A 27,846-nucleotide genomic window follows, 5' to 3' on the forward strand; every position below is an offset into this window, starting at 1 on the left:
TACTAATAATATTTTTTTATACTAGAAACCTGTAAATAAATAATGCTAAAAATATATTTATGCACTATGATGTAAATTTTCGCTGTCACTTTACTAACTTGGTTTTTGACACAATTATATTGCGAAATATTATAAAAATTACATCAAAATAAACTAGATAGAATTACCTTTCTAATGGAACCTCACACCTATTATTTCGATAATGAATTTATATCCAAAACAATGCTAATATATACAATATTTACCTCAGACAGTTGACCAACTTCAATACATCGATATCCAAAATGGCCGCCATTTTTGTATACAGATATTTATCGAAATACAGAGTGGTGCAAAGAATCATGATTCAATGAGAATAAAAATAAATTTTAGTGATATTTTTTTTCATAATATTTATTTCAATTTTATATAACATAAAATGCATTTTTTTCAATTTCAAGTAACTGGGTGGTTCAATAAAAATAAAAGTCGGAGATTTATGTTTCATCATATTTATTTCAATTTTATATTACATGAAATACATTTTTTTATTCAAGTGCTGTGGGGTTCAATAAAAAAATGTTTAGTAAAAAAAGTTTTTTTTCATCGTATTTATTTCAGTTCCTCTTATGTTATGTTCTCTTATGTTCCTCTTATGTGGCCGATTTGAAACCTGAAACAGTAAACATTTATTGTTACACTAATGTCTTTCAATTCTGGAAAAGATGAAGCGTACAATCAACCTAATATAACTACTACTAATACAAAACATACCGTCATGGCGATCGATGCGGTGTCTGTGGTGGTTCTGCCCCCTGCATCATGTTGTATTGTGGTCTCCATTCTGCAAAGCGATAGAAGCAATCAGACATATACTTGTATTTATATAATTTTAAAAAAGATATTTATAATTGCATACTGTTTTTTTTTATCATATATAAAAAAAATCTTATAATTATTTTTAGCACATCCTGTACACCTGATCTAATTTTGTGATATTTATTACGATTTTTCATAAAACAATAAATAACAAAAAAAATATTTCCGTAAATAAAACAATAGTTTTACATTTTCTAGTACACCCTGCAGTGGTTGTTTCTTTTGTATGGAGATTGCAATATTCACATATCACTACAGATGGCGACACTAGTCATTTTTCAAAGCTTTCGTAAAATTCCGTAAACACATACATTCAAACAAATTGGAAATCTTGATTGTATTGGTGTCAATTGCTGAGATGCAAAACTTATTTTTTTATAATATTTTAACTAAATATTGACTAAACAATGATTTTGAAACACAATGCCAATAGTTTTCCCTACATAATGACATATGAATCTCTACAAATAATATAATATTACGATGTCAATAATGATAAACAAAAACGAACTTTTTATAAGCAAGTTTTTTTTGACATTTTCGGCCAGTAATTCATTTTTCATAAAATAAACACTAAATATTGACAAAACAAAAGCTTTTATATATTCTCTCAAATGGTTTTTCTACACAATAACATGTAAATCATTCCAAATAATGTAATATATGACATAAATAACTTGATTCAAACACAATAAATTTTCAGAGCGAAAACACTTCCAGTTTTTGACAGGAATTTTACGTATTTGTCTTTTGCAAAAATGAATTATATTTATGAAAAACACATGACTTGTTCAATGAACTATGCATAAAATCATGTTTACTTACGTTTCTTTGGGAAATTCGTCGTATAATACAGTCTTTACTGTAGCAGTCCGTGCACCAGCGAACGTTGAAAAAGATGCACAAAAAATATGACAACGGCTTTTCATAGAGAAGTCAATTTGAAAGCTACCAAAGAGGCTACACTAATAAAATAAAAGGTATCTTCTAGACTGATATTAGCGCAAGCGATTTTGACCTTGTTCTTCATACAGTTTCTCTATAGATAAGGGTTAAAATAGCACTTTAAAAAAAAAACCAAGCAAAAATATTTCTCGGATGCCGGCGTCCGACTCACAGTCGAGAGGTTAAACCTCATTCATACAAAGAACCCACCCAAACTACAGCCAAAAACTTATCATTATATAATTATAATTAACTACATCTGTGTGTTTTGCTGCGGAAGCCCCGCCATCTTGCTGAAGTGGTATTTAAAAATAAATGAAAAATTGGGATTATATACAGATCAAAATAAAAAAGTTTCTCTTTTTTATACTTCTTAAAAACCGGGTCAATACTTCTGCCCCACCCTGTATGTAAAGTTATAATGTCTAAGTGTACGTATACATTTGCGAACCGAAACGCGAACCGTACCACGAATTACGGGAAAGGAACGAACCAACTGCAAGCGACGTTTCGCGCCATTTGTGGTTGCTTCGTTTCTTTCCCATAAGTTGAGGTTCAGTTCGACAGTTCGCGGATACGTAGCATAATGTACCTAGTCCTTTATGTAAAAAATCACTTTCAAATATTTTCCAATTCACATGATTTTCAATGACAACAATTTCTCATAACATGCTATAGATCTCAGTTGAAGCTATTAAATTCTGAAGTTCCGACAGTTTGAGGTTATTAATATTGTCACTCTCTGTTTTTAATATTTAACCCTTTGCACTCCTAATTTTTTTTTAATTACCTACTACCAACTCCTTAATTAATTTACAAAAAAGGGATAAAAAGTGGCCTCAATAAAAAGTTAAACAAAAATTTTTAAAATATGTAATTTTTATTACTCTTTCTTTACAAAAAGAAATGTAAAACTATATTTTCACCTAATTACTGAGTATTATTTTCAAGACCGAACGACACATGTGCTTTCTCGGCCACGAAATATTTGCTACTAAAAACAGTAAAAACAAATGTAAATACACAAACAGAACAAAATATTATGTGATAACAAGTGAATAGGTATAATAATCCTTTGTTATGTGTTGGGAGAAATCCCTCAGCGCTTCCTATTGTTACGCAGGTAGACAGGCAAGTACCTACCTACTTACATGCGTCGCAACCAAATAACTGCGCAGTGCATTTACAAGGTTAAAAATAATACGATTTTAAAAATTATCTAAAAGGCGAAACTTGACGAGATATATGTATTTTGCGTATTCGGAATATTCAGAATGAGATATAAAGTGTTTAAAAGAAAAAAAAATACATTTGATAATTTAAATTATTTTTCGAAATTGCGTTACTATAATGTCGAGTATGACTCGACATAGGAGTTGGTGTAAGAAATATAATGTCGAGCCACACTCGACAAAGGAGTGGTATGAGTTAATACACTTGGTTATGCATATCTTCGATATCCTCTATTTCAATTTGTTCACATGTCTAGCACATACCTTTCCTAAACGCGCTCATTAAAGAACATAATACATATTATTAAAATAAATACCGGAAAGTTCAATTTTCTAATTATGTCCTGTGCGTTCCAACCGTATCTAGATTTCTCTAGATTCGAAGTATGATACAGTTAAAAGTGACCGAAGAGGATAGGGTCCCATTAGCGCAGTTGGTAGAGCATTGTCCCGGAAAGACAAGGATCCTGGGTTCGTGTCCCAGATGTGACCGTTTCTTTTTCTGATTTTTCTGTTTCAGATTTTCGTTTAAGAATCACTAATATTGTCTTCAATATTTAGATTTCTCTAATAAACAATAAACAGTGTTATTCTCAAGTGACCTACCAGGTAAGTATAGTAAGGTAAGTATTATCTGCCTGTAAAAAATGTAAATAAATAATAATAACAACATATGTACATTCTAACATCACGTTAATCAATCAAATGCATTGTACATATGGTTTTGTATTGGTGATCGACGAACCGATGGATGCAACCTGTTAGCCATTGATAATAGTTTGACCAGTCCATAGTTAGTAATAAGATAATTGTAGAAATGTGTCATATACGTAGAAATGTGTCACGTACAGCGAATATTTATACAAAAACCGCGCTATAAAAATTATCCAAATATTATTATTAGTGTATGTCCGGCAGTGGCGGCCTGTGACTTTGTGTACAAATGATGCTGAAGTATATTCCTATCAAATCTATAAACAAGATGCAATTACTGACAAAAATAGTAAATCATATTAGCTCTATAAATTCTTTATGCTCTACAGCATCACGTACAGATCCAAAATTAGATGGGTAATCGAAAGATATTTTCAGTTATTCAAGCCAAACTGTCGCTTTCGTTTTCGCAAACAAATTTCTGATCGTACTAAGGCTAGCTTTAGACTTGTAAGTTTTTTCGTAAATTTACGACTTCTAGCCAATGGGCATATTGCATTTTGAAAATCCAATACGCCCATTGGCTAGAAGTCGTAAATTTACGAAAAAACTTACAAGTCTAAAGGCTAGCCTTAAACTATCCACTCGTTTCGGGTACGCTAATCTGTGCATTGTCTGTGCAAGTCGTTTTTTGTGCTTTGGATGCTCTTGTCGAATACGTATTAAGCCTAGGCAGAACTAGGCAGGCTGGACTGAATGTGCATCCGTGAATATCAAACTCTTCCAGCTTCGTGAATACGGGATAAAACAGAGAATCCACCCACACTGTTGCTGGTGTCTGTGTGTTTATGTGTCATTCGAACATTGTGAATGTATTTTATATTTATATATTCTTGTGATGGCAGCACTGGACTTCTGGCAGGATCCCATTTAAAAGCGATTGAGCCAATTCCTGAACTCATAGATCTTAAAGTTTAACTTTTGTTATTATTTTGTATAAATTTTATTAGTTATCTTTTCATTATAATATTTTACTTTATGTATTATATGGAACTCGTGGGATTGCACCACCCTCCCCGAAATCTGGAATAAACAAGGCAAAAAATAATATATATTACGAGTATGTTTTTCGACTCGCTCCGTGCGTCGCGTCGTGTTGTTGTGTGTGCTGTCTCAGGTTGGGGCGGTCTTATTAAATTGCAGTACCTAGTGCTGTTGACGGCTAGAAAAAATATGTCCAAAGATTTTTTTAAATTCGGAATAAATAATAAAAATATATTATTATATTCATTTTAAGTCTAGAAAACACGGGAAGCGCAGCATTTAAAGAATCGTGTGTGAGAGGACGGCGCCTGATGTAGGGATCGTATTCTACAAATGATTCACATTTCCGATCTTTTCAGATTTTTAAAATTTTTATTTCCTGCCAGAGCAATCCCGATGAGTTACAAAACTCATTGTAGGACGAGAGGATCTTACAATACATGGGTGGGAGTTAATAGGTACAATTTTACATTAATATTTTTATATTAAAATTATAAGTTTCATATACGAAACAGTACAAAAATAGAAAATATCGTAATTATAATTTTCACATACAAAACAGTACACAAATAAAAAAGGGAGGTTTGGTTAAGTAGAACAAACAAGAAGAAACAAAAAAGGAAACATACAGGGATATACACATAAGCACAGAGCAAAGGTATGAATTTAGAAGAAGGTACTTCTTACCCACTAATACATTGGTAAAAATAGATTATGCTCGATTACAAATACAGGGGATAGAAAAGTAGAGAGAGAAAAACAAAATAAAGTACAACACAACAGTGAACCGTGGTATTTTAAACGGTTCATTTTAGAGCTTTCTCTACCATTTTCCCTTATTGATAGTCAAAGTTAGAAACGGTCATTCCTCATAACCTTGAGGTGATTTTTCACAAAAAACGGCGCTATACAAATTATCGATTAATTATAATATTACGTAGCAAATTTAATTTTTAGCAGTAATATTCAGCATCTGGCGTCCGGTAATTATGTTTCCATTCACACATGCTGTGTGTCTTTAGATGTGTTTAGTGACCAGAGCTGAACAGCCAGGTTCTTCGCCAACATTATTCTTCCCCACCATCTACCCTTTCACCCTTTGTTCGACTTCGCCATATTTTTTTAAGTAGTATAGTACGGATCTCTTCACTATGCATATTGCAATTGACCTTCCACAGGTGTGGAGGTAAAACCTCCCGACAGAATTATTATTATTCCCTTTGTCGGGCGGAATAATAATAATTTGGTTGGCGGTTCCCTTTATTGGGTTCTGCGAGTCGGATGTGTGTATGGCCTATAAACCTGTGTTGTGAAGTCGGTTGTCCGTTCTGGCCTGCGATTCTGGAGTTAAACGATCAATCGTTTTCGTATGCGCCGTCTTCGAGTGAAAAACTACTAGTCGTCGCGACTAACTTTTTCGAATGTTTCAATTTTACGTATTCTTGAGCGTCGAACGGTCGAAGTTGGTAGAAGAGATGATTATATTGGCACCCCTGTGAATATTGTCTATGTTCCTGATGTTTTTGGGATTTCTATGGTGTGACTGTCAAACAGACAACAGTTATTCGTTATTCAAAACAGAAATGGCTGCCGGACATATTACAAATTGCCAAAAGCAACTCTTAATTGAGCTTGTAGGCTACGATAAAGACTTAGTAAGTGGGAAATTTTCACCCACTTTTACATTTGCGGAATCCGCGCGGTAAAACAAAAATTGACAGCTAGACTAGATTTTGACAGCCAATTCCATAGAAACGCCAACAACCTACCACTCGCTGCCCTGTTTCTACTGGTTATACCCAGTAGTTGTCGTGTGGAATGACTTTTGACGTTTGGCGTCGAAGTATGTACCTTCGACCAATTTCGGGAATAGCAACGACGACCAACGTACGTACTTTCGACGGCGATTACGAGCGCCCTCGATTCAGGAATAGAGCCCCTGAATATTAACCTTGGCCCGTTTACCGGCCAGTATAGCGTCCTACCTGACTCATTGTATCGGGAATACAATAGTCTCGCTCCAAAAAACTTTTGATAAATTGGCATTAATTAAAAATACTAATTTCGGTTTTGCCTCTGTCTGTAATTCCGGTTCAATGAACTATATAAGTTTTGCTTTGAATTTAAGCTGCGTTTTCAAAATTGAAATGTTTTGTTTTTAGAATTCATGCAAGCGATGTGCTGTACCTACCTGTCGTATAATATTTTAAAGAAAATTATTTTAATTGTCATTTTTAAATTTGGTACTCATTTGTCGGGGATTCAGACCATCCGCATTGATGTATTAGACACAATTTAACGCCGAACGACCGGAAACTACCTAATACGGTCCCTGTGTACTGCTGCTACTCGTGTGATAACATTGAAAGCGTTTCGACGAGTTATTAGAACGCAATAGCGCCTCTACGACTATTCCGTGATTTATCACGGGTCTACGCTAGTTTTTGATAACTTAGCAAGAGTTTTAAGTTATTTTCTTACTTTGCGCATGCACGATTTAAAATTGTAGTTTTAAAAAAATTAATTATGTCAGACCTGGTTGTATTGCACAGAGTAATTAACGGCTTAATTGACAGCCCTGCCATCGTCGTCACTATTAAATTCCATGCACCGACTAGGAAGACGAGAAAAAATGTAACAGTCTTTTGCAATACATACACAACCAACTATCGTACACACTAACCAATAGTATGCATGATCTGGGCAGCAAGTTTGGGGGTAGGTACTATTGATATATTTACTGACTCCATTTATAGAATTAAGCGTAATCTATTCCAGCACTTTGTTGAATCCTACAAATTATAGTAGTTGCTTTGGTATCTATTTTATTTTATGTTACGGTTACATGTTTTACTAATATTGTTTCATATTTAGTTTAACGTTATTTCACGCTTTGTGTATAATTTTCGATAGCTCACTAGGTATATTCTGTTCTTATATTTCATGTAAAAATCCCAGCTGGGCGTAAAACCAAACAAAATAAAATAACAGACAATATTCCCAACTGTGCGAAGCCATTGGAATTATTCAAAAATAAATTAGCTGATACAAATCCTCCGGGATCCGAGCCCCCCGCCCCTGCGCCATTACCACGATGTTAGTATGTAATATTTCCTCGTAACTAAAAAATAATTTTCATAAATCAACAACCTATAATAATTCACAATTTGGTAGAGCTGAGGGCCTAATTGGCACCTGTTTGCCAATTATCAAAAAATACCCACAAAAAGGCAGTTTTATAAAATTTACTCTCGTTTTATGTCTTATATAAGGGGTTCAGTTTTATTATTTTCTAGCTGAAGGCCCGGCGTTGCCAGGGCTTTCCGCGGAGATTTTAGAAATCGGATGTAGATAGTGACTTTCCTCTTATTTGAATGTCAAGTGTGCACAATTTCATCAAGAAGTATCAACATACCGCTTTAAGGGGTGGAAAAGGATATATTTTCGAAATCTCAAATAAGGTGACCGGGACACTATAACTAACTAATTAACCATCACGCCGTTTCCACACAGGGGTAGGCAGAGAGGATCGACCGCCAAACAACTCGGTCTTGGCACACACTTGTTGCCTCATTCACATTCATACATATTCTTCTATTATTCTGACTCTTGACATGGCCCAACTCAAGTATCTGATTCACTTGGTCGTGCCATGTCTTCCTCGGGCGTCCCCGACTTCTGCTACCATTAAAAATAGTAATATAATAGTAAATAATACGTCGAACAGATGGCGTAGTTTTTTATCTGTGTCATCTATATAATATATGTACATATATAAAAACACTTTTTTCAGTTTTTGGATACGTTCAGATATATTCAATTTAATTCCCGGAAATACTTCGGCCTTCGGACAGAATATGGCCGAGGCCAGGGGAGTTACCGCATAATAAGTATGTCCATAGAATAAAGAGGAATAAGAAATGTGACTGGAAAAATAGGCGTGTTTCGTGATTCGCAGCTATTTCATCTCATCATCATTATAAAATTTTAATTTTGATGGCGATATACGAAGTCAGATTCAACCACTCCTGAACACAATGACCCCCAGACTACCCCACCTACCCCTAAAACCCTTTTACTTCCCAGAATATCCTTTCCTCAAAATACCTTACTTCAGAGTGGAAGATACTACCAGTATCGCCCTGGTGTAAGACCACCATTCAGAATTGAAACGTTGCTCCAAATGGCTTTAGCCGTGTTTAGTGACTAGATCTGAATAGCCAGGTACTTCCCCACCTTCCTCTTTCCCTTCCCCACTTACCTTCAGCCTCACAACATCCCCCAATTGGGGATGCCATAGTCTCACTGGCTCCAGACGGGAGCAGTTGGGACTCTTGTGAGGTATTCACTATAAAAAAAAAACCTCCACACAGCGTCCCCAAAGATGATTTAGGCCCTGAGAGAAATTATGTTCTTCAGGGCCTCCTGCGTGATTTTAAAAAGGGTAAAAAATAAATTAAAAACTTCACTTTAAATTGTTTTGAGATATGAGGTGTCAGTATTTAAATATTTCCCTTTAATATTGGTTCAACTGAAATACTCTATTATTTTTAATGATAAACTAATTACTATGTTTATAAGACAAGGTTTTATGCATAGCATAAAGGATAACAAATAATTATAAGCAATAATTTCAATTATAAGCAAAAAAATATCAATACAGATTGAGTTACTAGTACGTATTGAATTATTTGGCGGGTTGGAAATAAGCTGACATAGCTCAGTGGTTCAGAGCACCTAACCGTACATCAGAAGGTACGGGTTCAATTCCCGTTGGCGGCATTTATTTTTACTCCGGAGATATTATCAATTTGTATTGATATTGCTTATAATTATTTAAAATACTCAGAAATTCTTATGCTACGTATAAACGGGACAAAAATTCCGCGAGGCGAACCGCGAATTATGGGAAAAGAACGAAGCAATCGCAAACGGTTCTTTGTTCCTTTCCCGTAATTTGCGGCTCGACTCGCGGAAATTTTGTCCTGTTTATATGCACCCATAAATAAATTGTGATAATTCATCTTTGCAAACTTTGTCACCTCAGAACGTGGTAAGGCGAAGTTAGAATCCTATCCAACCAAAGTGAAAAACTGCACCGCGCCTCGTAACAACGGTCAGATACAAACAAAATGGCGATTGAAGAAGGTTCGATGTGATGATATTTCTAGCGTGTGTTATCTATTCAGTGCATCGAGGACATGACAGTGAAATTACATTGAGTCTAACGGACGGACGCACGTACAATCTCGCTTTTGCTGCAAACTGCATTCTGAAATGCTAACATTCCGATCTCATGGTAAAATTATAACGATTCCGCCTGTAAAATTTTATCAATCGCTCTATTTTTTACGTCATCCTCTATTGTCGAAGTTTTTTTACAAGAACTCCAGGAGTTTTCCAAGAGGCCCTTACGAGTCATCTTTAGAGATGCTGTGTGGGATGTTTTGAGGAGAAGGGGTGAACGTGGGTCTTGAAGAGACCAATGTTGTAGGAGGGAGGAAACACAGAGGCCGGCAATTCGTTCCAAACTCAAGAACGGATCGTAGAAGCTACCCGTTCTCATGTGACAAATGTTAACCTTGTACACACACGTGTTGGGTGCGTATTTTTCGTGTTTCCCGACTATGCACCGGTGCCGAAGGGATCAATGACGCTAGCTCCTCGGAGCATCTTCCATTGTAATACTGGTAGAACAGGGACCTATCTGATCTCATTGGCCTGTCTGAGGTCTAATGAGCGCTTTACACGATACCTTTTTTCGTACAGATTTCATGCAGTTCGTCTTTCCATATAATTATTATTTTTTTTATTTTTATTTTATTTATTTATTATGGTTTCTATATAAAAATAGGACTTCTATTTTCGTCTAGTTAGGCGAGCATTGCTTGACTGCAGTCATCAGTTTTACGGTTAGTGTGGAAAATTTGCTTGATTATATTGGAATGCATGTATTTGAGCGTAGTTCTACAACGACCAGTCCACAAATTAAATAAATAGTTATTGTGCTCATCATCAATCAGCCAAACAATATTAAGAAAACAGCCATACCTCAAAGTAAAGACACTAGATTTGAGCGTAGTTCTGCAGCAATAGATATATAATGAAACAAAATACATGGATACATGTTTATTAGACAAATGCATTACAAACGTTATCGTCACCCCACTTTTTGTCATAAAAATAAAAATAATTAATAAAAAGTTCACAAAGATTCATATATTTTTTCAAATTGCCTTCGGAACCTTTGGTTTCATAATTTTAATTATTCTGTGGTTGATTTCTAGATTTGACTATAAAGCGTGGTGTTTCCTCTTTCTAACACCGTTTAGATCATATTTCTCACCATAACAGTAAGGAAAACACAATTATGAGAGACCATAATATGAGCTGCTCCCAAAAGCGAACAAATTAGCCTAAAGGGTTAAATTGTAAAGTTATCATAAATCTTTGGGGATCTAGTGAGAAGGCGAATGAAAGAAAGATGCTGTGAGGTTCTAGCAGCGGCTTTAATAATAATAATATTTGGATGATTTGTAAAAAAAAATAATGTTCGTTTGTTCAAAATCTCAAATCTCCGAAAGTACTTTACCGATTGCTTTCAAATTTTGACACGCGACGTTTCGTTCGAATTAGCATGTTTTCATATACTTACATCATACAGGGTTGACATCGCGTTTGGGTCCCACCCAGGCGTAGTGTGTTCAATTCCTCGGCTGGCTAGTCCTCCATCACAACACAAGCAACGTTTTACGCTTACTGTGATGGTGGTAGGAGATATTCAAATATTGTCACGTTATTCGTAACCCGGGACTGTTTGTCTTTCTTTAAGAAAAAAATGTAGGTATGAAAATAATAATTGTGTAACGCAAAGGTTTTCCATATTTGGATTCCGGGAATCGGTATGGAAATAAGTGTCGTGTAAAACTCCCATAAGAGGCGATAGGTCTTATGAAAATTGGCGATAATCACACTTCTAGCGATTATATCTGTTCAGTGTTCCCTTAAAATATAATTTCCCTAACAACTCAACGGTAGGTAAAATCGATTATGTCAACGTAAACAAAACCATGAAAATTAACGATTATTAACGGGAGGGTTACCAACCGTCCATTTTTAACATTCGTTATCGAAGGTGTTTATACATATTTTACAGAACACACTTTGGCGTTGTTTATATATTTTAAAAGTTCGCGCTTTACGTGTTTTAACTTCAACAAGTTTATGGGTATTTAACCGGATTAATTTTCTACATTTAAGACTCGAGGTACATCAAAACCTTCAGGACGAAATTACACCGTCAGGCGTTAATTTCACATTACGCAAGGACGAAATTACACATGGAGAGAATTACACCTGCTGGATTTACACACGCCATAAAAACCTAACCTAACGAGTTGGAATAATGATTTTATTTTTTAAATAAAACATGTGAATTTAGATTGCGTTTTCTTGGTTGAATGAATGAAGTGGAAATTAACCCACTCCTCGACATTTGATCGAGCTGAAACTCGTCAAATAGACTCATTTTTGATGACAATCTATTCTATGAACTTTTGGTGGCAGTCATGCACACACACGTGCGCAGGTATGAAATAAATATAGGCACTATCCAATAAGAATTTGGCTTGGGTGTTAGCGTTGTTGACTCCAGTCCTTGAGGAAGGTTAAATCCTTAAACAAAACAAAAAATAATGTGTATGTATGTATATTACAGTAAAAAAAACTTTGATTTTTACAGGTTGATTGTTGAACTAGGAAATAGATGCGAGTAATGTTCGGCTTTACATCCTCTCTGTAGGCAGAATCCCTCCAGACAATCATCCAGTTTGTTTACGGAAAGCATAAAAACACGAAACTATTATCTGAGAAGTCATTAGGGCGGACATTAAGCTGACCAATTTCATGTTTTATTGCTATTTATTATGTTTCGGTGTGTCACCCAGATGCCAAAGGTACATTAACTCGCTTACCACCTAAATTTAAAAAAACGTCCCACCCAACCCAACCTCCTACTGAATGTTCAATTATATTTGGCTAATTTGTATAGTGCCGTTTTCGTGAACACTCATGAAAGTTTTTCACCGATTGCTTAGAAATAACTTAGAATTAGAAGACACAATGTTGCATCCGAATACGCACATATTATATTGATGTCACCCGTGATAGGTAAAAACATGTGTATTTGAACATAAAAACAGTGCCATCTGTTAACAAAACAAAATATAATAGCAAAACGCGCTATTCTTTCTCTATCTACATAGACAGACTGAGCCACAGCAAAGCGTGGCGGGGTACAGCTAGTAATATAATAGTATCATCGGATGGGGCAGTGCAAATAAAAACATACTAAATCCACTTATTAAATCCAAAAAGCCATAATGAAAATTATACTGAAAGTTCCTGTAAGAACTAGCACTAACGAAATCTTCACCAATCTTAACATCATGTCAATTAAACAACTATATTCTAAAACTATACTCATTTACATTCATAAGCACAAAACACAAGAAATAACAACAAACACGTACAATAGAAACACTAGATCTCATGATCAAAAACTAATCCAACAAATAATTACTAATACAACTTTTGGGCAAAAAAGTTTCTTATATCATAGTATTAAACTCTACAACAAATTACCACTCACACTCAAAAACCTCAACACTTTAACATTTAAATCGGAAATAAAAAGCTGGATACTTAACATAGGAAGATCTGAAATAGAAAATTTACTGAAATCAAACACAGACTAAAACAGAATTAACTGAACTATACCAAAAAACATTTCATATATATAACTATACCAAAAAACACTTCATATATATATATATATAAAAAAAAACATCTTACTTATTTTAAAATTATTAAAAAAAATAAAATATATATATATTGCATGATATTTGTTCATAATTAAAAATTTTTTTGTAACTTTGATGTAATATTAATTTTCTTATAATTAAATTATACATAATATGTAAATGTAATCCTCAGCACGGGAGATCCCAGTGAGGATATCATTATATCTATTTGTTACACAAAAAAAAGATAATAAAACACTTATTATTATTATTAATAAATAAATCCAAATAAATGGAATATTTCTGAACGTATCCAAAAACTCTCTTTGAAAGGCGATGAATTGTGCTTTCAAGTTTTATTATTACAATTAAACACATAATATTTTGAATGCAAACAAATACTTTTTTAAATATATATTTGGCTCACTACTTTATTTGTAACTAAAATTACTGATAACTCTATAAATAAAATAAAACACCTATTTTATTAGACAAATGTTTTACATGTCTCCACTCTTTTTTTATAATTTCGTAAAAAAATAATTATTTAAAAATTCACGAAGTTTAAAAAAATATATATCTATGTATATAAATATGTATATATTTTTTTTATGTATATTGCGGTAGGAACCTTTGGTTTCATATGTGTACATTTTAATTCTTCTATTTTTAACTTGTAGATTTAAATATAATGCGTGGTGTTTCTCTTTCTAACACCATTTATATCATATTTCTCACCATGATTGTAAGGGAGATACAACGATTTTTGTGAGACCGCATGAGCTATTCCCAAAAGCGAATAAATTCTATCTACAGTACCTTACCATTAAAATATTTTACGTAATTTAGAAACATTTGAGATAGTATATTTATCAGAATTAAGTTAAATAAACCCCGCGAAAAGATCAATTTTCTAGGCCTGCTAGGGCAAATTCGATCGTAGGACCGTCCAATAGAATGGGGCAGCGCGTCGCATATTTTTGTAAACTTCTTCACTTACGTCATTATGGTTCTGACTTTATTTGAGGGTATTGTGTCGTCCGAATGAATACATACAATTGCTTGCTAATAGGCAGTTCCGTTTTAATTGTTTTGTAATGCGTTTACTACTTAAGTTAATTGCCATTAGCCCAGACTGGGCCCAGTTGTTATTTCCCCGTTTCTGTAAATGTTTGCTAAAACTATTTTTTGTCATTTGACATTTTACAACTTTCAAAAATTTGATGTTGGTATTTATAAAAATCTAAATCAAGGGATATTGATGCCTTAAAGGTTTAACTGTTATTTAACCGGTTATAGGTAAAATGATCGCAATCAAATGATCCAAAATGTCTGCTTTCTGCCTCTACAATCAATATATTCGCAAAAGTAAAGTAACTAACTAACTAACTAACTAACCATCACGCCGTTTCCCCGCAGGGATAGGCAGAGAGGACGGACCGCCAAACAACTCGGTCTTGGCACACACTCCTTGCCTCATTCACATGCATACATCGTCTCATACATACTCTTCTATTGTTCTGACTCTTGACATGGCCCGACTCGAGTATCTGATTCACTTGGTCGTGCCATGTCTTCCTCGGGCGTCCCCGACTTCTGCTACCATTCACATTTGCATCGTATATTCTCCTTACACTCCTTTCTTCGTTCATTCGCTCTACATGCCCAAACCATCTAAGGGTCCCTTTCTTGATCTTACTCATTACGCTTACATCAGCCTTGCACTCTTTGCGGATATCCACATTCCTCACACGATCATACATGGTTTTACCACACATACGCCTCAGGAATCTCATTTCAACAGCATTCAATCTACTTTCATCCTTTCTTTGCCAGTTCCATGCCTCACTTCCATACATCAGGGTATGTACCAGCACTCCATTGTGGACTGCTAACTTCGCTTCTTTGGACAATTTTTTGTTAGCGCCAACTGCGTTCAGTCCATCATTAATGGAGTTACCTATTATTATATGAAGCGCGCTCTACACTCGCGGCGCGAACGGCCGCGAAGGCCGCGAAACGCGAGTGTGGATCTTGTTCACGCCTTCGCAATATTCGCGTTCGCGCTTCGCGCCATTCCCCGATTTTTGTCGGTTTTTTAGCCCGCGACAAAGGGTTTGCGGTTTAAAGTCGCGAACAAGACTGAAGCTTTGCGAGTGTGGATGGACACAGTTCACGCGCGGATCGCGGCGTATATTCACGGCGCGACTTCGCGCGCGAGTGTAGAGCCAGCATGAGTATGGCGCGAAATACCGCTTGCAGTTGCTTCGTTTCTTTTCCGTAATTCGAGGCTCGGTACGCGTTTAAGTTCGCAAATGTATACATACCATTACTATAATGAGCCATTATTACCGCCGGGTGATATTTTGGTTCTGGTTTAGGTATATTCGTACAATCGTTTGCTGTTATAACGAGGACGCATCGTCGATATAACGTACAAAAAAATTGTCAACGCCATTTACATTTGTACTTAAATAAATCGTTGGTTCCTAAAATAAAGCCAATTCTCGAAATAAGTACCTATTAATAGAAAGGTGGGGCATAGCGCGGGGGGCTTTCTTTAAATTCAGTTAGGGACGGATTATAATATTTACAACTTATAGAATAAATAAATAAAACTTTATTTACATCTTACTTTACAACCGATAGACTAAATTTCTACAATGTACGCACCCTTGAACAGAGAAGACTAAATATTGATTTAAATTTTCTTTTCAAAATTGTTAATGCTCTAATAAACTGCCCTTTTTTACTCTATCAAATTATGTTCAACGTTCCTAGAATTGGTTGCCGACTTATACATTATATCCCGTTACATATTAAAAAATATAAAACTAAGCTGGGGTATGACTCACCTTTACCGAGAATGTGCCGTTATTTTAACGAGACATATAAAAGTCATCCCATTGATTTGTCAATGTCATCATTGGCCACCTTCAAATCAAACGTAAACAAAACTTAAAGCTACCTATCGTGTTGTTCTAAAAAATAATTACTGTTGCTGTTATGAAATGTATATGTAAGCAGAGGCGGATTTGCAGTCTTGGCCGCCCTAGGCCCCAGACCATGTAGCCGCCCCTTTCTCAGTAACCATCATAGGTGTTGCGAGGGCGGCTGCGGGGCGTGGGGGCGCGCTGTGTGCTGTGTGTGAACACGCTCTTGCATATCGCTATTTCGTACGTAGAATATTTAGGTACTTAGGAAGAAATTTCTTGTTATCATCTGTGTCTTTTTTTTTTTTGATAAGTAAATTGGTTTAACCGGTAATAAATCATTTTAACTTGGGAGGGGGTAAAATAGAATCATATTCATAAGTCGTCAAAACGTGGCTTAACCACAGTTTGAAAATGGCCTTGAAAGCCGAAACAGCTGTAACAATAACAAAAACCAAAAAATACTTGCAGAACTTAATAATTATATTACTAAATTTGATTTTAATTAATTTTTAAAAAAATAAATGGAGTTCTACCAATTAAACGCAAAAAAATAAAAATAATAATGTGTCTTTTTTGTCACGATTGGACGCCCCTAATATCTGGCCGCCCTGGGCCCGGGCCTACGTAGGCCTAAGGTCAAATCCGCCTCTGTATGTAAGTGTATGTATGTGTGTATACATGTATGCATGTAGGTGCATACATGTACATTATTCTTTACTTACAGTGTTGTGTTCATCAATGTTGTGTTTGTCTGTAATTAGTGATAGTATCAACCAAGTTTAATTAATGTAATTGTATTTCGAGAACTTTGATATGAATCACTGTTGACAAACCTAAGAAAAAAACAAAAAAAAAAAACTTCCTACATTCCTGTCGCGCACTATTTAAAAGTTTTATTAACTCTTGACAGGCCAAGATGTCAAACAAAACGTCTGTAACCAAGTGGGTCTTCCGACGACCCCATGCATTTTTCTGTCTTATGGGCTTTTGAACTACAGAAATCCCAATTATTCAGTCAATTATCAATGGTAACTTATGTATTTGCGCAGGAATACGTAACATACTAAATTGATATGTCAAATATTTACGCTAATATAAGGAGAAGGCTGCAGGATAGTTAAATCGAAGTTTTAGGACAATAGGGTTTTCCTAATTTTGTTTTACTTGCATGGGGTAGGTAAGTTTCATTTTTAAATTTAATATCAGTTAAAAAGAAACCCCTGATTTACAAGCATGTCCGCTAACAAGAGAAAGTGTCTGTCGATTCGTGAAAAAGTCAAAATTATTCGGGGAAATCGAACGCGGCGCGAAAAATGTCGACGTTTGCAACAAGTTTTCTCTGTCGTCCTCTACGATATCAACCTGTGGAAAAATAATGACACAACAAAATAAAAAAATTGAGAAAGTGCGCACTTCCCGACGTTGATGAAGCTTTACTGAAGTGGTTTGATGTCCAAAGAAAAGCTGGATATGCCCTCGATAGATCGATACTAAAGGCGCGAGCGGAAAAATTCGCGAACCAATTCGGAACTAAAGATTTTAAATGTAACGATGCACAGTGTTTCGTTTCATACAAGCTAGACGGAAAAAACTCTTTTATAATTATAAAGTGTTTGGAACCCTCTTGTGGGGAGTATTTAATCTGAATGTATTGAAAATTTGGATTGAAAGTGATTAATTTAATTTTTTTCTAAAAAAAATCGGAAAAAAATCTTTTAAATAATTCATAACAGTATTAATACCGTATTTGAGGTTTTTGAAGAAAACAAATTTAAAAAGTTAAAAATATGTCTATTTTGACAATAATAAATATGTAAAAGCACAGTCAAAAAATATAATACAAATCACGAAACAATTGCGAAAGTATAAAAAAATTATAAAAAATAGCTAAAAAATAATCAAAACAATCATTATTACTAATCTAGGAAAACAATTTTAGTCATATTTAGCAACGGAACTTAATAAAAACAAGCATTAGTTGCAGAAAGTACAGTCAGAAAATAAAATAATAATATCAAAAGTTATGCAAGAACAGTAACGAAACAAAAAATATTACTTATCTAATAAAGTGCTATCTGAGTCATTTGCGGCGAGAGAAATTAACTGCACATAAACATCTTTAATTTTTTTAAGACAGAGTACAGAACCAATAGATTTGTGAGAAAGTGCTTAAACATAATGCTTATTGAAACTAGATGCTATCTGAGTTATGTTCAGAGGAATCATCAGAATAATAATCAGAGGAGTCATCAGAATAATGTTCAGAGGAGTCATCAGATCGCAAACATTGTGTTCTTGACTCGGAATTGGGTGGAACAAGTAAATTTAACACATCAGAGGGAAGTGAGCTCAATTTTTTTTCTTGGAACCTCTCTAAAACTATTTATTATTGGATCTGATGTAATTAATAGCATGGTTAACATATCTCTGTTTGTCGATGTTCGGTCGATTTTTCTGGTGTGCAATTACCTAAATCTTCTACAGTCTTTATTTCGCGCCTCTTGCGCCTCTTCTGACAGCTGCCCAATAGGTACAATGCACGAACTAATCACATCAAATGAATGGTATAAAAGTTTATGAACAGTTGTTGGCATGGTATACCAATCATATAGGTTAAGATATAACTCCTTAGTGTCATGCACATACTGTTCAAAATGTTCGATGTTAATGCTATACCCAGAAGCTATTGTACTCAAAATTATACAAAACCTCTTGATGAGCCCCGCATATGCCCCCGCAGAGCCGAAAAAACCAGTGTTTGGGTTGCCAAACCCAGGTTTTGGTTTATCTACAATTAATCCCATTTCACTTTTAAACCGTTCCTGTAATTTTTTTTCCCTTTTTTCTAGTAGGTACTTAAAATTAGTTTATTTGCATCCCCTCTGACTTGCCAGAGTTGTATTCGATAAGCGATATGCAAAAAACATTCGAAAGTTTTTATCCAGGCATGCAATGTAGATAAGCCAAAGGAATAAAATTCTTGTCGTGGAACTCTATTGATAACCGTAGTATTCATTTCACTGGGTTTGGCACCACAGATATAACACGACATAGTCGACTTGTTTCCATTAAATTGCAAATTTTGCCATCTACCATAGTTAATAACATTTTAAATTTTACATTTTCAAATCTACATCTTCAATGTTAATTCTAAAATTTATCAAATCCGAGAAACTGCGATCCACTTTTTGGTTATATTCAAAGATATTAACTGTACTTGGCTTTTCAAATTTTTTTCACTGCTTGCACTGAGATTTTGACGTTTAAATTTACTTAAAATATTTTTTTTTTTTTTTTTTTTTTTAGTAAAAAACAGATACACGAATTACATAATATAACAATTACATAATATAATTACACAATATAGTAGGTTATTAATTACATAATATAAGTATTCGATGTACCCCCATAAATAAGCAGGGCTTGTGTGTATGGGGGTGTTGTTATATTTGTTTATATTTGGTACGATTCAGTTCAACTGTTCGGAATACTTTTTAAGGTGGCTTTTGAATTCGTTTATATTTGCATTCATGTTTCTAATTTTTTCAAAATTAATATGATTATATATTCCCTGAAACCTTTCTTTCTTGGGTAAACTTCTCCACGTCTCGAACAATTCCTGCCTGGAAATCTGGTATGTGGTGCCTGTGAAATGACAAATTATGATTGGTGAGCATTAATGAGCAAAAATATCGAAACTGATTTGAATAGAAAATTAATTGTTTAATCTACAAAAAAAAATCACGGAACCTTATTGATACTTTATCCGAAAAAAATTCTCGAGAAGTTAGAAATTGAATATTTTTAAAGCACAAAAAAATACACAAGTTAAACATTATTTAAAAAAAAAACTGTAATGTTTTATATTAAAATTTTACAATTATAACATACTACATACCTTCCAAAGTAGCCTCCATTTTTTTTAGAACCAAAACACATTATTTTAACCACATAAACAACCTTACAGCTCGCGCGACAAGATGCGAATAAAAGCAACTGATAATTCATTAATTAATTTACCTAACTTTAGGGCTCTGGTATGAGTCAACCCGTGCATTAATTACCCCAATTCCAAAAGAATTTGTCACACTAACTACCTGTCAATACCCCCATGACGTCATTTTTCAAGAATTCCAAAGTGACTTTTTTCCGTCTAGCTATATGAAACGAAACATAGTGCGATGTCCGGCTTAATCGCTTTAAATATCGACATAATATTGGAAGTATTAGTGGTAAAGCTGAATCCGTGGATCCTGTGATAAAAAGTGTTTGATGATGAGGATATGTAACGCGGAGAAGACGGAATTTTCTTGTAATTTAAATGAAAAACGCGCTGATGGAAAAAAGTTGAAGGTTCGTTAAGTGATTTATAATTTCTTAGTATCCAAATTTATTTCGTAATCAAGGATATCATATTCTGCATTAGGGTGTATCGATTTTTAACTTTTTTTTGTTATCAAATTCCAAGTTGAAAAAAAGTTGCTACTAGGTAGGACAACTTACCACGAAAAGTTTTGGATTTTTTAAAAAATGTTTAGGTCTCCCGCACAAGGCCCAAAGTTTTAATTTTTTTCAAAAAAATTTCAAATTTTTTTTAAATTTAAAAAAATAAAATCGTAACTTTTGTGTTTATTCCAAGTTAAAAAACAGTAATATTAGGGAATAAAAATAAATAGGTAGTTTAAACTAAAAAAAAAACATGGTTTTTATATGTACACAAAATTACAAAATTTCATCAAAATTAACAAACTTTAGGGCTTGTGCGGGAGACCTAAAATCCATTTTTTTATTAAAAAAAATCGTTTCTTACTTATAAATATTACTGTTTTTTAACTTGGAATAAACACAAAAGTTACGATTTTATTTTTTTAAATTTAAAAAAAATTGATATTTTTTGAAAAAAATTAAAACTTTAGGCCTTGTGCGGGAGACCTAAACATTTTTTTAAAAATCCAAAACTTTTTGTGGTAAGTTGTGGTACCTAGTAGCAACTTTTTTTCAACTTGGAATTTGAAAACAAAAAAAAAAGTTAAAAATCGATACACCCTATTCTGCATCCCAACTAATAGACATCAAAATTTCAATTTTTTTTTTACTTCAATATTAAATCTATCTATAATATATAAATTATTAGACTCTAATACAAACTATAGGTAGATACTATCACTGTTGTGTATATGTTTTTATATTTTTAAAACAAATTGTTATTTTTTATTGTTATCACTGTTGTCATTAAGTAAAATAAGTTTTTATCTTTTTTTTCGACAAACTACTAAAGTAGTTTCTTGGAACTTTTCTGTTTTTTTTTTTTTTTTTTTTCTTTTTTTCTTCTTTTCTTCTCTATTTTATTTTATTATTTACTGTAATATATATTTTTGTCTTGCTTTCTTTAAATAAAAAAAAAGAAGAATGTCTCGGTCAGTAGCGGCCCATGACAATGGGTGTACTAGTGCTAATATTAAAAAATGGCATGGCGTTTGGTTGTATGAAGATTTTCAGGAAATCGATGCAGCGCACTGCCAAACTGAAATTTCCTGAAAATCTTCATACCAAAACCGAATTTTCGAAAAAAAATCGTTTTGGACTAAACAACATCAATGATGTCGAATTTTTCGAAGCGCTCTAAAAAGTCACGATCTGCGACCAATATGTTTCGGTTTATTATTTAAAACAATTCTACGGTATTATTTTGAGATTGATGGAATTTTGCAAACTTGACCTTCAAAACAGAGGAATGTTACATAAAATATATTAAAGAAATACGAAAATATTTTATATTTTTTGTACTATGACTACTACTCTCAATAACTATTCTGTAACTATCATATGGTTAAATAAATAAGTATGCTAGGAGCATTTTTTATGGTTCAATACCTTAAAATCGAGGCAAATGCGATAAGCAACTAGCAAATCTGCGGTGGATATCTTGGCACACTAGGGGTTAAACATTGTTCTGAAAATCATTTGTGGATAGTAAAGCTGCAATTTTGTTCCAGAACAAGGCTGTGGAAGCTGGCGTGCCCGCCCAATCCAGCGGGCGGCGAGCCTCGCAGGACTCAGCCCCCAAGGAGGGCGGGTCGGTGACAGAGGGCGGAGCAGGCGACGCTGGCGAGACAGCAGGCGGCGGACCATGGGCGGCACTGCGGTGCGTGTTCTGCCGCCTGCAGCTGGCCGCCGCCTCCACCGCTGGCACGCCGCGCCTCATGGAGTGCCTGCACTCAGCTTGCGAGGCGTGTGTCACAGCCAAACTGCTGGAGCGCTCGCAGGCCAGGGATTATAACGGTGAGAATTACTTTAATAAACGCAGTCATCCATCAAAGAGACTGGACCTGCAATAGACTGAACCCGCTAAAATAGCACAGGACTACCTTATTGATAGTGTTGAGTACCCCATGCAAAGATGCACTACACTGCTGTCATAAAAAGGCATCTGGAAATTTTCAATGATTACATTTCATCATATTTTTTATTTTAATAGGTTGATAAACATGAAAGGTATTGTACATCAGAATGTGAACATTGAAAAATTCAAGCTGCCTTTTTGCTAATGTCGGCAGTACAAATGTTGCACGCAAAAAAGGTTCCACCACCTCACAAAATATATTTGTCCCAACTCTTATTCTTTGTATTGGTTTAGTATTAACACATTTCTGGCGGCCATTTTTTGCGCTGGCGCTATGCTGTCTCCGGGCGAAAATAAAGGTCCCGCATGAATTTCTTTAATTTGTCTTAAATCGCTATATCTTCGAAAATAATTAAAATAAAAATTTCTACATAGTAACTCAGCATACCCAAGCTGTGAAAGTACTAAACGAAAATCAAATATTGTTTGAAATGCAACTCAATTAACCATGTAATATGTTTATTACGGTCCGCCTATCGGTATTTGCCCATATCTGATTTCTTTAAATACGCCTGACATCTCTCGCTCGCTTGCACATAGGAGTTGAATGGGGCGGAACAGAGATAGAGATTCGAATCGGTTTTCATGGTCATAAAAACCCTTACTCCAGGAATTGAATTATTACAATAACAAATAATATACTATCCTTTTGTTGAAATACCGATATAAATGAAAGGCATGAAGATAAATATAAAAAGAAGACTTGCATTACGATTCGATAATTATGAACATATATTTGGGACCTTTACAAAGATATTGGTATGTAATATTCTTATAAAAAATTGAATAATTCTGTCTTTTCTGCCATTGAAATGAGGCTGGCGCAAAAGGTAGAAATACCCTTTCTGGCCTTAAGCATCAATCGACCGAACGGGTAGAACTACCTTTCCCGGCCAAAGTGTGTTGATACTGAAAATTTGTATTAATTTTTATTATGAATAAAAATATTTTGTATTACTACAACAGGTTGTGTATTAACCTTTTAAATGCCAGTAGGTAGAAGTGTAGCTGTGCACAGCAGGCCAAGAATGCGAGTTAACTCGCTCTTGGCACAGAAGCGGTTAATACAAATATTTTGTATTAGTACAAATTTTTTGAGGTTGTGAGGTGGTGAGGTGTTTGTGTATCCATAATACATTTTGTGCATGCAAAATTTTTGTATCCGCATGTCCCAGGATACAAAAATTCTCCAAAATTATTTACCCCCCTTGGCTCTTTCACACTTCACAGCTCACCTCATTTGTGGTGGGACAACTCAACACCTCATTTAAATACTGTATTAAATCAAAACTAAAATTTTGACTTTCTATATTGAAATTTTGAAAAATATGTCCGATATCAAATAAAAAAATTCCATGGAAAAGTGTAAACACTACTTTGGAAAATCAGGAATTATCAGAGAATTTTGAAATCCCTTTTCTGTGGGCACTCTATATTAGTAGGTAGGCATCCAAAAAAGTATGTTTCTAATTGTATCTTACTTTGATAAATCAAACCAAATTCATTTCTGAAATCATAAAATTTGTAAGTAATCACTTATCTTCTTAATTCACAGATCACAATTTAAAAAAAAATTATTCAACCAATAACCTGACATTTGCCGACACAAATTTTTTGTCATGCGCCATCTAAGTACTTTCCATAAAAACTTCTTTTTTTTTTTTGCAAAATTGTGTTTTTTTTACATTGTATAGACTTACCTTACTTACCAGATAATTTGTTGATATATTTTTTATAAAATTAGCATATCATCTACCATAAGTATTTTCTTCAGAATAGCTACTTATATGCAGAGATGTGTATTTTTAAAATCATGCCTATCGGCTACTGAGGCAAACGATTAGTTAAAATGGCCACCTTCTTTAACCTGAACATAACAAACAAATTTACAGAAAGACTAAATGCTAAACGCTTGAGTTAAAACAAGTCAACTGACATTACTCAATATAACAATCCTTTGTTGGCATCCTGTTCTTTGAATAAAAATCATAAATTTTTAAATTTCAGCCACTCCAGAAAGTCTGACGGTGCTGTGCCCGCAATGCCGAGTGCAGTGCAGCGCCCACGCCATGATCGACCAGCAGTTTGTGGTGGAACGCAGAGCCCTGGCGGAGGGCGGTACTTCGAGTGGACCAGCTGGCAACAGCGAGCAGCGCTGCAACAGCTGCTCCGACGACAATGCCGCCACGGCCTGGTGCTGCGAATGTTCAGAGTTTATCTGCGACGTTTGCGTGCAGGCGCATCAGAGGTTCTTACTTATCTTACTCTCAGTATCGCGATGATGAAAGACCAGCATTCGAAATCGAAAAAAAAATTGTAATATTTGGATCAGATCTGAATAAAACACTATTTAACCCCATCAATAGGACCTTTTTTGCAACTTTAGTTACAAGTATATTTAATTTGATTTTGTTGCCTCAATAATGACGAATTTATCCTTTTATTTTGGCATAATTGATTGCTTTTCTCCTCATTTAGAAGTCTGTAGCATTTTTTAACCTTTGTACTCCAAATTATTTTTTAAATGGTATACAAGCTACTCCATAGAGTGTAATGTAAAAATATGAGGAAAAATTAGGATATTTTTAGAAACTTAGAAAAAGGCAGTAAATAAAATGATACAGTTATGTTAACAAATATATAATTATTATCACATAAGATTGTTAATAAAAGAAGAATTTGCATCTTCTAATCTTTATAATTTTTTAACATGCGGTATTTTAGAAAGCAGTCTCCCAAATGCATACGTGGCTTGTTAGGGCACGTGTCACAGTCCTCACTGGTTTCCCGTCTGCCACCTTTTACTGCCCTTTTCGAGCAGACCACACAGTCCCGCTTGGGACCTTTTATTAAAATCTGGAGTTTTCCATAGAGCCCAGGTCTCAAAATATTCAAAGAAAATTAAAGCGTTTTATTGTTATGTATGAAAAGCAGAGCAAAAAGCACAACCAATCGTAAGTGGGTACTGTATGCAGAAGTCGGGGACGCCCGAGGAAGACATGGCACGATCAAGTGAATCAGATACTCGAGTCGGGCCATGTCAAGAGTCAGAATAATAGAAGAGTATGTATGAGACGATGTATGAATGTGAATGAGGCAAGGAGTGTGTGCCAAGACCGAGTTGTTTGGCGGTCCGTCCTCTCTGCCTACCCCTGCGGGGAAACGGCGTGATGGTTAGTTAGTTAGTTAGTTAGTTAGTATACAACTGAATAGAATCATGTGTATCTGTAAAAGGACTCTTAAACAATAAAATGTACACCCATTGTTTATGTCGCCGCTGCGGCGCCATCGGTGTTTTAGAATGTTTACAATGTCGCCGTGGCGGCGACAACGGAGTGCAAAGACGCCATGTATTATTTTGTTATTTGTTCTATTGCTAATCTTGTTTTTGTTTTCAGGTTAAAAATCACCAAAGACCATACAATTAAGTCAAAAGATGAAGGCGTGAATGAAATTGCATCAGCGTCGAACAACACATCCAACAACAGCCAGGAAATGTTCTGCAAGGAACATACTCAGGTATAAAGCACGTACACAATGTATTTCTACATAGTGACACTGCAGTTAGCCTTATTGATAAACTTTATGTAATGAATGTGCAACTAAAGTCTTGTATGAGAGAGACGGCGTGAAAGTGAAACAACTGCAGCCATAGAAAGAGTGTGTATGGTTGTCCAGTAGCTCTTCATTATCATCTGTCATCCAAGATAATACTTGTGCTAGTTACAGTCTATTGACCTATGTTCCACCATTAAAATATCATATTAACCTGATAATCTGAACCATTAAACCTTTAGTAACCTCCACCTAAGGGGGCCTTTGGGGTCCCCCATATATCGCAGAGCGATTGTAACTTTTAAAATTCTTTTTGTCCTTTCCAGTAATACTCAAATATTAGTTACTACCTACCGTATTAACCGAACGTCGCCTAACTTCGCCCAGCAGTCAATCATTAAAACATACAGGGTGCGGCAGAGAGGACGGACGTTTTTTTGAGATGGGTAGTACTCTCCCCCTCAGTCTACGAGAGAGGTGGGGGGGTGCCGCTTAACTCGTTAGTTCCTAGCATTGTTTTACCAGTTGTCGTCATGGAGCCGTGATCGTTTGGTAATGCGAATTTTGCATATGGATCTCCGCTTTCACCCCTATGATATAGAGCGATGTTGGAGAGAGTCTATGCGAAATTCCAAGAACGCCTCCAGCACTGCATCAACAATTTCGGCCACCACATGCCTGGTGTGATTTTCCACACTTGACTGTCTCAAATGCTATTTCCTCGCGTGCTGATTCCATCAATAAATTTGTTTTTGAGTAAAAATGAACTATTTTATGATTGTTTTAAAACCGTCCGTCCTCTCTGCCGCACCCTGTATTATTGTAGCCCTATCCAGCAAAATGCACCATTTACAACTGCAATCGCGGCTTGTTTGCGGTGAGGATTTTTTTTTAATTATTGTGATCCTGGTGGGAGGGAAGGAGAGTACTTTCGTCAGAATTCAATACATACTTTAATATCTTTGAAAATTATAACGGGATTACTGAATAGTTATTCTAAGATAACCTAAATTATAGAATACGTGATGTAAAAAGAACTTAGATACGGCACAAAACTCTCGTTTGAGGGAAGTGTATGGCCCCCCTCCGGTGCGAAAAGCGCCATTATACCAACGGCAAACTTGCTAACCATCACGTCGTTTCCTGGTAACGGTAAGCAGAGTGGTTGGACTACCACACAATTCTGTCTTGGCAAAAGCTCCTCGCTTCATGCATCATACATCTTACATTCTCTTCGGTTATTCTCATTCTTGACATGACATGGCCGTGTCCTCGTGGGTCCTTGACTTCTTTTCCATTTACTTTTGTGTCATACCTGGTGCTCTTTTCTCCATTCATCCACTCTACATTACTCTCTGCCTGGTTCAAATATGCCGTAGTAATAGATTAGGCATTATAATACTATAATCTTAGCCTTA

The 27,846-nt window shown here is 35.0% G+C and overlaps 1 protein-coding gene and 1 long non-coding RNA gene across 2 annotated transcripts in view; one reads left to right on the forward strand and one right to left on the reverse strand.

Moving 5' to 3' along the window:
* Positions 1–27,846, forward strand: part of LOC149413519 (E3 ubiquitin-protein ligase TRIM33-like) — an 88,968-nt gene that overhangs the window by 23,803 nt on the left and 37,319 nt on the right. Inside the window, exons 2-4 of the mRNA XM_089644387.1 lie at positions 22,467–22,752; positions 24,881–25,121; positions 26,272–26,392. Of these exons, the coding sequence (XP_089500513.1) occupies positions 22,467–22,752; positions 24,881–25,121; positions 26,272–26,392 (648 nt within the window). The remainder of the gene's footprint in view (positions 1–22,466; positions 22,753–24,880; positions 25,122–26,271; positions 26,393–27,846) is intronic.
* Positions 189–1,972, reverse strand: LOC149413520 (uncharacterized). The gene is made up of 3 exons (XR_016304219.1): positions 1,684–1,972; positions 754–823; positions 189–652 (listed from the first exon to the last, which is right to left on the reverse strand). It is a non-coding gene; the product is annotated as an uncharacterized LOC149413520 (long non-coding RNA).

This window comes from Hesperophylax consimilis, chromosome 21 (assembly GCF_061612785.1).
Source record: "Hesperophylax consimilis isolate HC1 chromosome 21, BYU_Hcon_1.0, whole genome shotgun sequence".
Classification (NCBI taxonomy): domain Eukaryota; kingdom Metazoa; phylum Arthropoda; class Insecta; order Trichoptera; family Limnephilidae; genus Hesperophylax; species Hesperophylax consimilis.